Here is an 18969-nt window from a genome sequence, read left to right on the forward strand (position 1 = left end):
AACAGGTTTAAACTAAGGAATAGATATAAACATTGGTAAGAACAGAACCCAGCACTTTCAGTGCCACTTTTCAGTGGAACAACTAGAACAGTATTGACTTGCCATGAGAAAAAAAAATATTTTTTTTAATAAAAACTAAAAACACAAATTACATCTCTTAAAGATATTGGATTTCTAATTCTTTCCCATTTCCTAAAACCCAGAGGTTTAAGAAATTATCTGTTTATATTCTATCAAAATTTCTTTCCACAATAGAGCAAGATAATATTGGTGTGCATTCTGCAGAATCCTCAATCTCAAAAACACAGTGCAGTTCCTAAAATGTAGTTGAGTGTGCTATAAAACAGAAGTCTATATATTTTTTCTATCTCTAGCCAGAGCCATAAATGATCAAGTGGCTTTGCCATGGCTTCTCCATGAGATACAAACAAACAAACAAAGAAAATCTGAGAACTAAATTGATTTCCTAAGCTCTGCTTTTCACTATGCAATATGTAACCTTTTGAAAGATGATTTAATTGTAATGATCAGTAAAGTGGCAACAGAAAGAAAAATAAGGAAACTATCTGAATTAATATCTGATAAAGGAATAAAAACGGCAATATTATTTTTATCTTTCTGCAACTTGAAACCAGCATTAGAGGCAAATATGGGTAAGGAATTCTCAACCAAACTGAATTCTTCCTGCCTATTTTGAGCAACTTATGTGTGATTCAGTATACTCTGCTATACAGATAAAACAGATCATTGACTTTAATTTCTACTTACATTTCATTACTGCCTGCACTTCATAGACAGGTGTTAGAATCAAGCAGCCATCAAAGTTCTCTGGCAGTGGATTAGAGGAGTCCCATGTATGTAAAGTGTTGGAAAGTTTGACAATCCGTTTTCTGCACCTAGGGATTTTCCATTCCGCAATCTCTTTCAGAGTGTATATTTGATCATCTTCGCATTCGTAGAATTTTCCGTCTTGTGAAAGGGGCAAAGTAAAGGAATGAGACTGGTTGTTTCTGACCACACCACAGTTGACAGCCATTGTTCCATTTACCTCTTCCACAGAGTTGAAGGTGATCTGCTCGCCTTGTTTGATAGTGAGGTTTGCCAATTTTATATCCTCAGAGCTGTAGAAGCATGGATGGCCAAATCTTGTTGACCCAATAGCAACTTTTCTTGTAATTTCTTCAATGCTGATATATGGAGTTTTATCTGCCACAACCTTATAAAGACCTAAGAACAGAAAACTTGCATTATAAAAAGGAAATGTACAAAACAGGCTGTGCCAAATTTTAGACTGTGCACTAAAAATGGGGAGAAAAGCCTATCAAAGAGTTCATGGCTGATAGTCAGTTGCTAGAAATTTAATTCTACACAGATAACATCAACAACGTGATATAAAGCATAGGGAGCTGGAATTAGCCCTCTCCACTCTGCAGCTACTATATTTTTGAGATCCAGCATTTTCACATTTGTGATTCCAAAAAAAAAAAAAAAGGCCTTTTTTTTTTCTTTCTTTTTTGCTACAGAAACAAAAGATGTATTATCCTAAGTTCTTATGTTTCTTCTCAGGAAACCAGCCTTTAAGAAATAAATGCAGACAGGATATAAGGAAGAGCAACAGAAATGCAATCAGTGAAACACAGGTTGAAGTTTCTCCCTAAACATCAGTATTACATATTCTTCTACATGCAAACTGAGGATTCCAAGACCAAGTATGTTTCAAGAAATAATACAACTGAAAAAGGAGCATGTAATGATAAGAATGAGCAAGGGAAATTGATCTTAGCATCTCCAATAGCCCAGACCATCAGACGGAGTGATTCACAGTTTGGGTGCTGGAGCACTGTGGCCATCACAAGGCAATTAAAGTGCTGAAGTACTGCGAGGCAGGAGCTGCATCTGAGCTTCTTTAGCCCCCAGGGACATTATTATTTCATGTTAGTCATGCCCCTTGGAGCTGTCTCATTAGGAGTTCACATCAGAAGAAAAATGTGTACGTTTCTATATTTGTGTGTTTTCACAGAGGAAGATGAAGTGGACAGTTTACAGGACTAAACAGTAGGGTTTAGCTGAGCTGTGTGATTAAGCTCTCTTCTTCCCAGGATGCGGTAGTGTGAATGTTGCCTCATGGCACTGCAGCTTTTAAGTTGTAGCTACAGCTACAGTGACAAAGAATCCAAGCTCCCAGGGGGACGCCGTGACTTTTTTCCTGTCTCCCTCCAAAACCAAAGAGCAGAAACCCCATGGCCCCATTGCTCCACACTTTTGCATCCTTTGGACCATAAAAAGGGCACTATATCCTTGCAGTAAAGGAATACTCCCACCTTTGCAGTTATGAAGGAGGAATGTGATGGGGACTCAAGGAATGCTGCTTGACACTGCTAGAGATATTTTCATGGCAGTTCTACATCTCATAAGTGGTTCACATCATGTAAAAGGGTTTAAGTGCCCCCTTTGCCTCCCTCATCATTTAGCCTGGGAACTAGGGCAACACTGACTACTACTCCCTTTCTGTGGTGACTAGACTGTGAGAGAAGGGCAGGATGCCCCAGCAGATGCCTGAATCTCAACCAGGCATGACGCTGCCAGAACACAGTTTCTGCTAGATGCTGGGAAGATGCTCATTCACTCCTATCTCCAGACTTCCCCTTGATTGCAGGTTTGTTTAACAAATTAGATCCGGGGACTGCTTCAGTTAAAAATAACCTTCTTTTTTATTTATTTCTCCCACATCTTTTTCCCTACTAAGCTTATCTCCCTAAATACATGATCAACAAAATTGTGGAGCCTGTGTGGAAGCAGGGGCACCTTAGGATTATATTCTTTAAAAATGATATATCAAACCATTCCCTCCACAGACTCTTTTTTTTTTTTTTTTTTTTTTTTTTCACCCCTCACAGAATTGCTGTGCTTCTGGCTTCACTGTAACAAAAACTGCTACCTTTACATCACAGCTTTAGTACCCTTCTTGTTAAAGACACAAAAAAAATCTGTTTGGTGGATAGCCTTTGTTTGATTTATCACCAGATTGGTCATGTTTGGTTCTAGGTGTCCCATGAGACCACTAGTAACTGTGGCAACTAACAGCACTGAGCACTTGTCAGCAGCCTAAACAGCAATAGCCTACTTGATTTACTGCAGAAATAGTCACTAATTGTGCCTATGTAACTGCTGTCTGCAATTCTGTGCCTTCACACTTGTCTGTATGACAGTTCACATTTCCTGTATGAAATTAGTACCCTTGTGGAAATACATCTGGTACATATAGGTCCTCAATGTAGCACTATGGGAAAGTATCCTGACTTTTTTTCCAGCCTGCAAGGAAGCCACATCCATGAATGCAACTGCACAGATAAAACCTCAGAACATTTCTTTCTCAATGATATTTTTAAAGTTTCCCATAGCTGTTTTTTAACACAATTATTAATAAGCAAGTTAGCTACCCCAGTCCTAATCACTATTGAAGCTGTCAGTACAGATTGAGACAAATTGATTCATCAGCATTTAGAAAATATCACAGTGACAAGGCACCAATGACAAACTGAAATTGTGGAAAAGACAGTATCACCAAAGAGTGTTCCAATGTCGTGCTTTGCAAGCATAGGATGGGCATCATCTGATAATGCTGAGAGAAAGGAAATAGGAACATTCTTCATTAAAAGTGTATTCAAAGTACATATGACGTATCCAAAAGGCAATAACTATGTTTACTCATCTGTGTTATAGGTGCATGCCTATTGCCCATAGAAAGCCTCCAGAATTACATTAAAAATCCTCCATAAACTATGCTAAAAACATTTCCAGTTGAAAATATCTGGCAATACACAGCCACAAGAAACCTTCTTCTCCTCTATAAGTTTGACTCTAAACTCAGGCTTTAGTAATTTCCCTGGGACAATGGAGCTATTTGGAAGACAGCTATTCCAGCAGCAAGCTGATGAACGTGCTGGATTGGAAAGCAGTTTTCATATGGAATCAGAATCATCAGTTCTCATACAAAACAGATAACTGATTACCCCTAAGGCCCAGGCAGACTGACTGTCAGGGCTGGGAGCAGAAAAATCTTCATCATCTATTCCGCTTGTTTTCTTAATTTCGATAACAGAATGTCTGCATAGGCAAATAAAGAACCATGTGGACTTGCATACTTAGCTTCTGTACTGATGGGGCCCATGAGTTAGAGGCCCCTAATAGCCACCTGTTTATGTTTACGAGCATGTAAAGTTCCATATGCTTCTATCTCTATAGAAAAGAGGTGAATATATAAAAAGTTATTCTGGTATGATGGGGTAAAACCACTGTGGTCCCCATCTAACTGCCATAATCTGTCACGGTATCATCTCATAAATGTTGTCCTTGCTATGACATATTTATTCATTTTTCATGGGGAAACGTGCTTAAAAAATGTTATTTGGAACTATTCGGAACCTCATTAAAATCATTATGAATCAAATTACAAAACCAAATGTTTTCCAAACCTAACTTAGCAAAGAATTCTCCAGAGTAGGAGACATATGGCAAGTTTGAGATGCTAAAGTTTGGACATTTTGAGGTCAAAATAATATTTTTGTACTCTTCCATAAATCATAAAATGACTGAATCAAATTCACTTAGACTTCCCTGAGAGAGCTTGGTGGACTATTAGGGGGATAGGCAGATGGAAATAGTGGATCTGGAAAGAAGTCCAGCTGGTTTATTGAGAGCTGGCATTATTGCTCATATAAATTTATTTTCTAAATAATCTGAGCTATGACCAAAACACACTGATCCCCATTAGTTGGGGGAAAATTACAGGTAGAGACAAGAATCACTACACATACATAGTAACTACAGAAATGTATAACCATTGTCACACTCCATGAATCCATATCACCTGGTAGCATTTCACTAGGTGAAGTGCCTGCCTAGCAATAATATCGTAATTAGTAAGCCTCAAATCTAATTGCCCCGTAATTTTCAAGAAAAGTTTTAGGCACTGACTTATGCATACGGGAGTCTGAGAGAATGATTTTTACTTGTATTGGAGAGAAAGGAAGGCCCATAGATCACTTGTTTTGTTCTGTGGGAAAGTACGTTTTTACAGAAGAATGTTTTTACCACCTTTTTACAGAACAATATATGCAGCTCCCTTTTACTGGCTACATAGTGATAAAGCGTACCTCTCTGTAGTTTTATAGGCTTCCTGTTTTCAGTCCTAATTAGAGTCCTGAAGAAAAGGAGTATCCTTTTTATTCTCTCTTTTTCTTCTTTGCCCAACAGAAAACTGAAAAAAAAAGTCAGGCTCACCTAATAGAGCAGCAAGTAGTCTTCAAGTTAAAACTAACAGAAAGACCTCCTGTCCTAGACTACCTGTCTCTGTTCCCCAAGGTAATGCAGAAGAAGGGGACCATTTCAGTTCCCAACTTCTCTGGAGTTGACTTGGTTATCATTCCTCCACCACCCACACTTCCACCTCCTCTGCTCCAGTGACCTCTTCACATCCTGCCCCAAAGCCAAACCATCACTCTCATCTCACATTTTCTGCTGCATTTTTTCCCTCTGCCAAGGATGGTGGGGTTTTCCTTCTCACCACCTTCCCAGTCTGTGCCAACCACATTGACAGTCACAGTAAGACCTCCAGCAGATTGTCAGAGCCTATGGTCAGCATCACCACTGGAGAGCCATGTGTTAGTAACCACCCTAGCACCCTAACACGGAAGCCTGGGGAATGATTTTCTCATCACTCCTGTTTTGCGGGGCATTCACTCCGCTAAATGGAAGTCCTTCAGACTGATAGCACTTCAACTCCTATCAAGGCGAGCCTTTCAGTGCCCAGCCTCAGCTTTTTCACACATGCATGGCCACAGGCAAGTCTCCTGCTTTGTGGCTTGTGAAGGCTGAGAGCTCAAAGGGGTGCTTGTGCTCAGCTACGTCTGTCAGGTCCTGTAGGAATGAGCAGCAGCAGCTGTCACAGACCTCCTGAAAACAGGGAGAGCTCAGCAGTAGTTTTGCAGAAGAAGGAATATAACAGAACAAAATGAAATCATTTGTGCTGGCACAGAGTTCAGGTGTTGTGTAAATTACCTGTCTCTGCTAACTTGTTAGTAGTGAAAATCGTAGTTCAAAGTGCTGTTAGATGTAGCCATCGAAGTGTCTAGAGTGAGAGCAGATTTTTATTTTTTTACTTTTTTATTTTTTTCAATGTATGAGTACAGAAAGAATAGCCTGGCCCTCTGAGGCATGAAAAAGAACAAATTAGAATGAGAAGAGAATGAAATAACAGAGATAGCGAACTCGCAGTTGCAGCGTTTTTTCTAATGCAAAGGCCAGATTAGGACTTTATCAAGAATCTGATTTGCCAGAGCAGAAAAAAAATCTGTAGACTGCAAATACATTCAGAAGGACAAAGAGCAAGGATCGTTGAGAGCCAATGAGCCTGGCTCTTCACTCAGAGAGACATTATTCCCAGAGTAACCTAAACAGGCGCATGGCTTGCTTACAGCAGCGTGCATACAGTGAAAAGATATATGGGCCCATCGCAGGCAAATGATAACTCACAACAACGGAAATGGAAAATAACATCAAAAAAGGTTTATTTGCGTCAGCACTAGCAAGAGAGCATTGTAAGTACAGTGTAAATACAGCGTCAGAGTCTAGAGACCTGTGGATATTTTTACTGAAGTAAGTCAAAAGCAGTGTAAAAAAGATTATCCACAATCCAGTTCTGTCCTTTGTTGTGGAGACGGGGCAAGCCAGCAATGTTCTTAGACTAGAATAGAATAGTTCAGTCAGAAGGGACCTGCAAAGATCATCAAGTTCAACTGTCCCATTCAGAGCATAGCATGAGTACAAAATAAAGTGATAGCTTCATAAAAGTTAAGGGTCAAGAAGAAGCAGAAATTGGGACATCTTGACTTAATAAAGCAGAATCATTCTTCAGTGAAAAAGTAAGCCAAACATATGACAAATTTGTGTCTTACCAAAAAGCTCTTGAATGCACAAGGATACATATACAGAAGGAAACGAGAACAGCGCTCACTGTTGGGCTAATAAGAAGTGTCATTATCCCCCTCTTCAGCATTGCTGTTTGGTACCACCCATCATGTGGTGGATAACAATGATAAACCTCAGCAAAAGGAACACTGAATTTATATTTCTAGTGAAATAACTCAGTTTTCTAGAATACCAGTTGGGAGATTACATAAATATGTATGTAAATTGTAGTGATTATACTGAATTTTAAAACGTGTTCAACAGGGCAACATCCAAATGTCAAGTTGTAAAACTGATCACTTAAATGCAAACAAATCCAGATTCACCAAGTTCAAGCATTTGAAATCACAGGTTGTTGTGTTCTAAAAATCATGAGATTCAACATTAATAAATATAGAATTATTCTTATCACTCAGTTGTGTTGGATATTTTAGGCTTCAAATGTTCAAACTCATCTGTCAAACAAGATTTAGAATATAACTTCCTATATGTATGTGTATTTTAATGATGATAGTAGAAATGTTAATAATAGCAAAGAAGCTTGGAATACAAGAAAAATGCAAGATATCTTGCGAGTTCACAGTGTAGCAGTACTTCAGTATCTCTAGATAGCCACAAATAATTAAAATGTCTTTGATGATTACATTTGGGCCCTATCAGTATTTGAAAATGACATTCCAAAAAAAGTCTTTTAATAAGTGGTCATACAAATGGTTCTGATACAAAGAATAAGAAAAACATTAAAGTAAATTGAAGATCCACTAGGGAAAAGAAAATGATATATAGGACTACTTCAGAGAGAAACCTGTATTGTAGAATGGAAAATGAAGACACAGCAGAAGATACTTTCCTGTGGAATTCAGATGAAACATTACATTCTCATGTGCTTTTACATTTTATTTGCTTCAAGAAGTGTCTTGTCTCCCACTGCAGAAAAAGCAAATGCCAGTTTGGGTGTTGGCATAACCGAAGCAGTATACATGCACATGCACACAATCTCACTGCGATGCAGTAGAAGAACATCAGTGATGTTGCTAAATCAAACACTCACACACTAGAAAATATCCACATTACACGTCCTTGAGCAACATCAGCTTGGCCTCCCACATGCTTGCAGTACAATACAATATCAGTTAAATGCTTACATGCTATTTTTCTCTATAAAACTGCAGCCTCATTTGATGGATTAGCTAGACTGCTGGCCAAAGTGAATTCTGGATGTTATCTCAGGCTCTCGAGGGCTGCGGTGCTATCATGTGTGCTCTGTCCCCACATCTCTCACTCTCAGGTGTCCCGTAACTTCTATCCCAGGCATACATGGGCTCCCTCCTGCACATACCACATCCTCTTCACACTGCTCGCTGCTTTCCAGCCTCCTCAACTCCTCTCCCCAATGGGCTGCTATTACCTCTGCTGCCTGCAAGACTCCCAGCATATGAAATGCCCTACATATCTATATTTGTAGGGTTGTGGTCCTCATCTGATGGATGAGCTGACTCCCAGCTCCAGTCCCTGTTCCTTGTATATCAAGTCTTTACCCTTCACTTATGCTCCTAGGTCCAACATTTTTCTGCCAGTTTCCCAACCTGGTTTGCCTCTTCCCACACACACATGCAACCAGTGTTTCCTCCTCTGCATTTCAGTCACTTCCCTATTTAACACAGCTGGGCCCTTAAAGCAGGTGAATTGAGATGAAAGCTGAATTGAATAATGAATTAGAATGACGTGTGTGATGAACTAGGTAGCCCAGGTGCAGTATTGTCCACTTCTCCCTTACAGAGCCACATGATCGGAAGATATTTTCATTTCAAATATCAAGTCAGTACGAGATGCAAAATATAATTATTCCGTGCTCCAAAATGTAGGCATTTGAGTAATTCTTTATATATTTTCCTCTAACTTTGTTTCCAGGCATGTAGCAGCCACTTTGGCCACTGGAATTATAATAAATAATAATAATAATTTTTAAAAAGCATAAGAAAGTATTTGTAATCTTTTCTATTCAAAATAATAAAATAATTATACTCTAACAATAATGAAATTCTACTGTACAGAAGGCAAGGAAAATAGCTCAAAGTTTGGCAAAGTCACAAATAACTGGGAAGATAGCTTTGTAATGATTCTGACACTGAGTGACCTCAAATATAGAAAGCATTCTTACTGAACATTACAACATTAATAATTTCTATCCAGGCATGAAAGAGAACTCTAAGGGTGGAAATCTAAAAATGAGTGGATTGTGTCTTGTGCCATCTGATAAAATTGTATCCTTGACAGATGAGATGTAACCTCAAACAAATATCAATCAAGGCAGCAAATCAATAAAATGCACAAAAGTGATTGTTCAGGGTTATAATTCCTCAAAAACATGTATTCATGAAATACTGTACCAGGAAAATTTAGAGGTAATTCCACTTTGGCAGAAAACTGGCTGTCTTCATTATTCTCACAGATACTTGCTATGAGCTTATTAATTTTGAAGCCAATAACTTTAATCACTTCTCCTGTTGACAGGCAGCATTCATTTCCAAACATCTCATAGATGGAACCTGAAAAGAAAATCAAAAGGAAAGAAAAGTTCAGCATTTTATCACTTTTTCAAGTATTTTTCTCTCTTTGAATAAAAGCAAAAACACTTAAAATAAGTTATATGAAATATACTTATCCTACAGTAACTAGTCAAATCTTCACTTTTTTTCCCTAAAGATTATAAGAAAATTCATCTTGTAACTTCAGTGATCTTGGAAGTGATCTTCATTGATCTAGTATGCACTGTCCTTAGATGTGTGTAAGGACATTAAGGTCTGAAGAACATGCATTTCAAAGTTGTAAAACCAAAATGTAATGAGGCAGAGCATAGACTGCCTGGGTCATCAGGAGCTGCCTTGTGAAATCAGCAGGTGGTGGAGTCCGGGCAGGAAAGGTGCCTCTACACAGCACAGGACACAGCATAGCCCATAGAAAACAATAGACTGCAGCAGAAGGCAAAAACTATAGACCCTACAAGGTACCCAGGGAGAGGCCAGGAGACATCAAAGTGAAATCAACATTTGAGATTTCCATAGTAACAGGAAATCTGAAGAAAGTGAAAGAAAATTGAAGGCTGGTAAATTAACAGTGGTAATCCCTGCCCCATGCTGAAACAAGCCTATTGATTCATTCCTGGCAGAAAAAGAAAAAAAAATAATCCTTTTTTCTTGTGATGTTCAGAAGTTTGAGTTCAGGAACAAAGCAATCCAACCAAGCATCTCAGAGATTCCTCAACACAATCTGGAACTGCAGCTTGCCCTGCCAAAAACACCCTCTGTTCTCCATTCTAGCTGTGGTCCATCTTTGATGTTTCAGAAGTGTGTGTGTGTCGGGGGTATGGGGGGTGAGGGGAATAATAAAGCAAAATCATAACAAAAGCCAAGTTATGCAGAAGAAGGAAAATTCTTCCTGGTCCCTGCAGGAGATTAGCAGAAGCTTTGAGGCATAGGATTAATTAATTATATATGAAGGCAGTGCAGCAAACACATGGTGATTAAGTCTTGTTTCAGCTACATTTGTAGATAGCATTACTTTGAACACAAAAAGCTTCTCATCAGAAATATTAACTTTAATGTTAGCTTCTATTCTTCCGATGCAGTGCATTTCCTTCTATGAACTTATCAAGCTCTATCCTGAACTGATGTGGAAGTGTGGTGCTTGGAATCCCATCTCAGAATTTCATTTCCCTCATGGTGAGAAACCTTATTCTCATTTCCACTCCTAATTTATTGGTGACTGTATTCCTTTGCTCTGCTACTAACATTGCACTGCAATTTAGAATACTTCTGTTTTACTCATTTCTAGTTCTCTTTTTCCCAAAGTGCTTCCGAGGTTAATTTTGCCCTGTCTCTGGTCACATTTTTGACAAAAATCTAGAAGAAACAAATTCTCTTCATCTCCTCTGAGAAGACAAATTTTTGTTCCCACAATCCTCTGTGGAGAACAGTCAGACTTGTTAGCATCACTGATAAGCACCAGCCTTGGGCAAAGGGGAATTGAGCAGCTTGCTCTTAGTTATCTCTTAGACAAACTTTGTGGGTGGAGATCTGCAAGCTTGGTATGAGAGGTTGCTGAGGGAGGGAGTCTTGTGTTGGTGGGACAGCCCTGTTTTGGCAACTGAACAGAATCTCGAGGGCCACGGTACCCAAGTGAAACCTTTTGCTTCATTATGTGTAAAATTAATATTAAAGTTAACTACCTGAATATGATAATGAGCTTAATGAAGTATATGCTAAGCATATATGACTATAGCGTTTGACCGTTTGACTCTTCACCCAAATCGTGTTAAATGTCACCCCGGGGAGGGAATGGATAAGGTTAGGATATAATAGGGTGTTAGGAGTCAGTGTGAAAAAAAAAAAAAAAAGAAAGAAAAAGGGGGAGTGGGGTTAAAAAAAAAAAAAGAGAGCAAGGAAAAAAGAAGAGCTGTTGGGGAGAAAGAAGAAATTGGAAACCTAGTAGGGGCAGCTGACAGGCTGTGCTCCTTCTCCTTCACCAAGACAGGGACACCTTCTTGGTAAGTTCTGCGCCTTCACCCTTTGGTGAGGAATACCCGGGATAGCATTTTGCCAGCACTGTTATAATATATTAGCACTATTGCAATAAGTGTGTTAGATCAACAGCAATTCCCAATCTGTTATGTCTGTCGCCTTACTCAGTAAGTTCAACATCGTGAAGCTCAGTGAAAGCCCTTAGCAGGGCTTTGAAATAAGCAAGTGTTTGACTCTGATAAGTCCTCCTTTAACACAACAGCTTCTAATAGCCCTTTCTTGCATCTTGTTCAGTTGAAACTCTTGTCTTTTTCCTTCATCCCTTTTAACCTAGGTAGCCAGAATGGTCTCAGGCAAAGACGGATATTTAAAACCTGACCTCCGGTTATATATAGCGATCAATAATTTAGATGGCCTGTACTGAAATATTGTCATTGCCTCCAGAACTTACTTCCCGCAGAAAATAACAATCTCTACTCCACAGCTTTCCTTCTAGGTGGGGGAGGAAAAAAAAAAATAATAATAGAGGCTTTTTTTTTTTTTCTAAGTGTAATATCAAAAATGCAACTATTAAGCCAGCGATTTTCCTAAGGCTTACTCAATATCAGTTCCAGTCACTCTGAGTATAAGATATATTTATCAACTTTGCTACAGCACTTGCAGCCAACAAGCACTTGGCCACCACCTTGACATCACTGGAAGTCACTGGGAGACCAACCTGAGCAAAAGTCACTCTCGTATTAGCCTTAACCCAAAGCCTGAGAAGAGCACCACAAACTAATAGGTTTGTGTCAGGACAGGAGAATGAACAAGAGTAACATGAAACAACTGATGAAGTTTACTCCACCATGAAAATATGTCCAGGCAAACCTTTCTGTTGCTTGTGTTATCCTCTCATAATTGAGATGAACACCAGGGAATCTCCAGCTGCTCCCCTGAAGAAGACTAATGTAGTTTTTAACCCTATGCAGAAGGAAACTAAGCAAAAAATCAAAATAAAAAAAAATAAAAAAATGAAAGCACATGGCAGATGCTTTCAGAAGGCTGGATGTACATTGCCTGATTTCCCTTCCAATGGATCTAATACAGGACGAAAGGGACTACTATACTCAGACTCTAAACTTCCCCAGAAGGCTACTGTTTTCCTGTTGCACACCAGGATGGTGATTAGCACATAGTTCTTTATAGTGCCACATAAGTATTAACCACAGCTAAGTGAAAGAACACGCATTCTTTCAACCAGTCTGGTACCAAGCAGAAGATCAAGAGAGTTGCTGCCCTTTAACTATAAAAGAACAATCTAGTTTTCTTATTGTAAAGATACTGCATAGTTGTTTTCTCTCCCTTTAGCCCCTGAGCAATTCAACTCCGACTAACCCAGCTTTCTCTGCTAGATATTATTACACTTCCTATCAGCAGCCTAGCTGCTGCTGTAATAAACACGAGGAATTATCATAGCTCTCATTGCTTTAGCTGAGCTCTATAGGATATTTTATGACAGTCAGAAAAGTGTTTGTGCAATACTTATTACATATGAGTGAGAGGGAGAGAAAATTGATCAGCCTCGAAGAGGGTAGTATTCCTTTTGTGCTGAACCACCTCACTCCTCACATAAGACGCAGCAGAGATCACAAGCGACCGTGATATTATGAGGTACAGGGAATCCCAAAGGACCCAGCATGATGAGCTCTGCATTACAGAAACATCAAAAAATGAGCAATATTCCAATATTCTCACCCTTGAACAAATATTTGCAAAAACATGCTCAAAATGGGAGCTTGTGGCTACCAGAGGCTTTTTTTTTTATTCAGCACAGATTTAGACCCAGTCTCTCCAGATTACCTCACTTAAAAATAGACCCCAAGAAACCATTTAGCATATTGAAAGTAACTCCACTGACTAATTATGGGCTTCGGGCACATTTACTTTCATCTCTGCTAGTCAGCCTTTGCAAGCACTTCCTTCGATCCACCTAGGACCCACTGTGCACCCACACGCGGGCAGTGCTACTCCATAAGAGCACAGGCATTGAGCGGTGCAGGTTCGGTGGCCTTGCTGCCTTGGGGAGATTTATAAATAATATGGTAGATGGAGTAAAGCAAACCAAGTAACTGCTGTGAGGGGAAGAAGAGAAGAGTTAAGAGGCTGAACATCTCCAGAAAATGCTGTGATTGATGAAGATTTAACCACTACTTCAGCCTGTATTTGCAGCAGAGTGGAAAATAAAGAAGGGAGGCAGAGGAGGGTCCTGCTTCTGGTTATGGCTGGTTCTGAAGGACGTACTACTTTCATCAGGTTTGCTTTTCCTCAGGCACACTAGCTTTACTACAGATTGTATTGCAGAGTTTGAGAAGTACAGCCCTCCACCACACAACAGAAAGTATAAGCAGAGCTTGCAAAAAAGTGAAAACACTTTTAAGTTAGTGGTGAGTCCGAGGTTTCAGAGCCAGTCTAACAGTATCCATGAGAAGAGACTAGATATACCAAACGCTCAAAAACAGATGACTGAATGACCCAAAAATTTGCCTTTGACAAAGCAAGAAAAATTTGCCAAACATGAGAAATGCAGATAACAACCTACGAGGGGTGAACAGCAGCCTGGCAATGTAGAGATGGCAGAAAATCTAAAAGAGTACAAGAAAAGGGTAAAATACACAAGAAAAGAAAATCTGCACTTATAAAAGAGACAAAATACCTGAGGCAGACAAGCATATGGAGTTCAAGCTGGAGTCTACAAAAAGCATTACATGGAGCTGCAGGCTCAGTTTGAAACATCAAGGGCCAAGATAATGCATTCAGAAAAAGATGGATTATAAACGCCAGACTGCAAACCACCGAGGAAAGTGCACAGAACAGACACACAGGGCTGTCACAGCACCTTAACTCCCAAGGTCTTTCATCTGAACAAAAACGTAAGGCTGGGGAAAACAAATGGGTTGACATTCTAAAAGCATCAGTTCTAGGAAAAAGTAATATTAAAATTAAGAAAAAGGGAGAGGGAGAGGGAGAGGGAGGGAGAGGGAGAGGGAGAGGGAGAGGGAAGGGAAGGGAAGGGAAGGGAAGGGAAGGGAAGGGAAGGGAAGGGAAGGGAAGGGAAGGGAAGGGAAGGGAAGGGAAGGGAAGGGAAGGGAAGGGAAGGGAAGGGAAGGGAAGGGAAGGGAAGGGAAGGGAAGGGAAGGGAAGGGAAGGGAAGGGAAGGGAAGGGAAGGGAAGGGAAGGGAAGGGAAGGGAAGGGAAGAAAAGAAAAGAAAAGAAAAGAAAAGAAAAGAAAAGAAAAGAAAAGAAAAGAAAAGAAAAGAAAAGAAAAGAAAAGAAAAGAAAAGAAAAGAAAAGAAAAGAAAAGAAAAGAAAAGAAAAGAAAAGAAAAGAAAAGAAAAGAAAAGAAAAGAAAAGAAAAGAAAAGAAAAGAAAAGAAAAGAAAAGAAAAGAAAAGAAAAGAAAAAGAAAAGAAAAGAAAAGAAAAGAAAAGAAAAGAAAAGAAAAGAAAAGAAAAGAAAAGAAAAGAAAAGAAAAGAAAAGAAAAGAAAAGAAAAGAAAAGAAAAGAAAAGAAAAGAAAAGAAAAGAAAAGAAAAGAAAAGAAAAGAAAAGAAAAGAAAAGAAAAGAAAAGAAAAGAAAAGAAAAGAAAAGAAAAGAAAAGAAAAGAAAAGAAAAGAAAAGAAAAGAAAAGAAAAGGAAAGGAAAGGAAAGGAAAGGAAAGGAAAGGAAAGGAAAGGAAAGGAAAGGAAAGGAAAGGAAAGGAAAGGAAAGGAAAGAAAAGAAAAGAAAAGAAAAGAAAAGAAAAGAAAAGAAAAGAAAAGAAAAGAAAAGAAAAGAAAAGAAAAGAAAAGAAAAGAAAAGAAAAGAAAAGAAAAGAAAAGAAAAGAAAAGAAAAGAAAAGAAAAGAAAAGAAAAGAAAAGAAAAGAAAAGAAAAGAAAAGAAAAGAAAAGAAAAGAAAAGAAAAGAAAAGAAAAGAAAAGAAAAGAAAGAGGCAGCAGAGATAGTTATCCCATTATCAGAGAAATAAACTGTTACATGGCTACATAATTCACTGGCAAATATAATGGTTAGTAATAATAACAAGGAAAGTGAACCCATTCTTGTTTTAAATAAAAGAAGAAGAAAGGAGACATATTTTTGGCATCATCAAGAAGGGAAAGGGAATTAAGCAGCTAGGAAGAATGCTTTAAATCTTCCAGAACAGCGAAATGCTTTTAGTGGAGCAGATGGAGAGATTGCCTAAATATCCCAGGACTCATAGCTGCAGGACAGGTACCTTTCAGCCCAGAAGAGAGGCTGGATATAATGCTTGTACAACCACCAGCGGAAGTGTGTCATAGCATTTTCCATCAATTAAGGAAGTCAGAGACCCACCTTCAACAGCTTGTCAGTAGTGATACTCGTAAACATGAATGGACTGACAGATATGTAGATAAGTATATAGGTAGGTATCTACCTATATGACCATTTTCATTGGCAGCTTGTAGGACTGCAATTACCTCCTCCTTCAGCAAATTCATTTGAAATATACCAAGAGGTTGAAAGACTCTTTGGGTGAGAGGTTGGGAAGAGGATGTCTAATAGACCAAGACTGTCATTTGTAAAAGCCTCCTTTTTAATGATACCAGAATTAAAAAATAAAATATAAAATTTAAAATAAAAGAAAAAAACATTAAAAAATGAAACTCTGCCATCCATACAAGAACAGATCCGTTTTGGGGGGGGTGCAGTTGTACATACAGTATTGATTGTAATTACATATTTCTCTGCAACTAGATTGCCTTAGTCCTGATTTTAGCCCTTGCTTGGCGGTTTGCCTGGAATAGTACAATGAAGATTACATTCAGACAAGAAAAATGTTACCTATGTGATTTGTCATATAGGCATTTACAGCAAATATTTGTGCTGATAAAAGGGAGGGAGGGAAACTGCATGGTTTTCAAAAGGGAAAATAAAAATACTTTTTCCTTTAAAAGCCACAACAATTAGTCTTAAAACACTGTGAAAATACCTGCTGTGTGACAACATGACCCTGAAAGAATTTATTCAGTCTGTGTGACGTTGACCCCCCCCCAAAATATACTAAAAAAATAAAATTAAAATGGACCTTTTAGTGCATTTATTTGCTGTTGCACATAAAAGTCACTGAGTTTTTCCCATTCAAGTCACTAAGCAAGTATAAGACATTGAAAAGTAAATCCAGTAAACTTAAGGACCAAATCTTTTTGATTTGAGAAAGATGTATGCAGTATAGTGCAAAAAAAGCATTTTAGCAGAACCCAGAATAAAGCAGCTTATTTACAGCGATCAAACAATGCCCCTGAAGGCTGTAATTAAAGAGCTTGTTGCCTTTGAAACCACCTTTTCTGGATTGCTACTTTGTTCAATAAAAAACACATTTTTATCCTTTCATAAGCTCATCTCTAGTTTGACAATCTGTATTAGCAACTGCTGTGATCACATCAAAGCAACCATAACAATTGGTTCAGCATCTTTCTCCTCCATCTTTCCTAGAATGTTAAGCAGCCACACCAGCATCGTCCCTATCATCAGCCCTTTATTTGAATTATTTCTTATTAAATGTACAAGAAGAGTCTTTTCATACTAAAAACAACAAGATAAGATATAAATATAGCTAATGCATGAGATGGGTCGTGTCATTCTTCATGTCAGGGCATGTGACAGTACCACTGAGAGAAATACCTTGTAATACAAGTTAGAACAGCACAGCAAACATCTCAGTAATATTTCTCCTTTTCTTTCCAGTAGCTTAGAGCCCCATTCGGTGACTGCTCTAGGAGTGAATGCTTCAGTGATCCCGTTAGGGAGTGTTGCCTAAAATCAGGTCCGTGACTAAAGAGCAATAATATATCACTTCTCCATAACTCCCTTTAGTCACACACGTCTGGGTGCTTCAGCAAGGAGGGCTAGGGAGAGCGATGCACACCAGACAAAGGACCTGACCGTGGGGGCACAGAGGGCCATTCAGCAGGGCTGGAGCTCAAGCCCAGGCTGGCCGACTCCCAGTCCGACAGCCTGTCTGCTACAGGGTGCTGCTAAGCACTTCCAAATACCCACTATTCTGTTTTTCAACAAAGGCCACACTTTTCTACTAACGCAACCAAGTAACTTTGCAGGCCGAACAATAGGCATTGACTCCCCAGCCCCATGAGTTTGCATCCTTGAAGGAAAGAATTCGCTCTTTTCATCTCTCAGTAGCACCCACTGAATTCATTGTAGCTGGCAGGCTTGAAGGTCTATGAAAGAAGATCCAAAGAACCAGGAGCCTGGCTGCTTTGCAAGGAGATGACAGATCTCCTGACAAATCTTGAAAGAGGAGAACTTTGTCCCAGTGTCCTTCTCCAAATGTTCCTTTCTCCACTATTATGTTGTCATCGGTTGCCCATATGGGTGCTGCCTTCCCAGATCAGAGGTGCCTGTGTTTCAGTGGCTGCTGGAATGATTCTGCTTTCACAGAAAGTCACAACACTCTGGTGTAGCCATTCCACTGGAATTACAATAGCCTACTCTCTGCTGTGACATAGCTCGGTTAAAATCAGTTTTATTAAGGCTGCTGCAGGCTCCCAAAGTAACATGAAGGGCATAATGCATCTATAATTAAAGTCCATAAAAAAGATATCATTCTTTATGGGCATTATGTTGGGGTTAGTCAATTGTTCAGAGTTTACGCTCTTTAGCAAGAAGTGAGATATATTTTTAAGTTGCAGGGAGGAGAGTTTTGCTTAATAGCATTAATGGTATTACACTCTGCTGAAGCAGAAGGGAAAAGCAACCTGTTTCTGACAAGAGAAAGTTACGTGTCTTTTTCAGTCAAGTATCTCCCAAGCACTTTAGAGGACAATCAGCATGCTGGACTTTCCCTACTGAACCCCATAAACTAACAGCTTCTGGGGAAAATACAGAGGTTGAAAATCACATACACAATGGCAGGCAAAGAACGAAGCATGCCGCAGCTTCTCTCCCCAACCCCAGGCTGTGAGAGTAGCTGCAAACCACACAAAGCTTTCATCCGCCCCTTCCTTCCTACCCCTGGAAGGTGTGCCCACTGAGAGTGGGTGATCCCAGCTCCCCCGTGCCCACACGATGCTCCAGAGGCCCAGCATCTGTGGTGGTTGTGAAAGCGGCATGAGTTTGCGTAGCCAGTCCCCTATCAAGTGACTGAGTGACTTACTGGGTTTTCTAACAGGTCTTCCCTTTCTAAAGTGTCCTAAGCAACAAAAATCTGTACATTTGGTCAGTCTGGGACAAAAATCCTCCAAGGAGCTCCATGGCTAAATTGCCATGAAGGTAAACTCCCTTCAAAAGGCTCTTTGAAAAGAGGGCATCCTATCTTGATCTTATCTGCTTAGGCTGCAGAGGGTCTGATTTTTGCCAGCACAAAACCATCAAAAAACAAAAGCTGCAAGATTTATCTTTAGCCATATAAAGTCAAACTTTAAATGTCAAGTGCTTTAAGCCATTTCAATCATAATGGAATTTA

The 18969-nt window shown here is 39.3% G+C and overlaps 1 protein-coding gene across 11 annotated transcripts in view; it reads right to left on the bottom strand.

Annotated features, from left to right (window-relative positions):
• Window positions 1-18969, bottom strand: part of THEMIS (thymocyte selection associated) — a 93032-nt gene that overhangs the window by 63500 nt on the left and 10563 nt on the right. For all 11 annotated transcript variants that reach the window (XR_014582499.1, XM_083831593.1, XM_083831591.1 and 8 more), the window contains 2 exons: window positions 9360-9518; window positions 769-1227 (listed from right to left, as the gene is read on the bottom strand). Coding sequence is in view for 10 of the 11 variants with exons in the window: in XM_083831591.1 (XP_083687717.1) it covers window positions 769-1227; window positions 9360-9518 (618 nt within the window). In the remaining variant the exon portion in view is untranslated. The remainder of the gene's footprint in view (window positions 1-768; window positions 1228-9359; window positions 9519-18969) is intronic.

This window comes from Anser anser, assembly GCF_964211835.1.
Source record: "Anser anser genome assembly, chromosome: 3".
NCBI classification, from domain to species: domain Eukaryota; kingdom Metazoa; phylum Chordata; class Aves; order Anseriformes; family Anatidae; genus Anser; species Anser anser.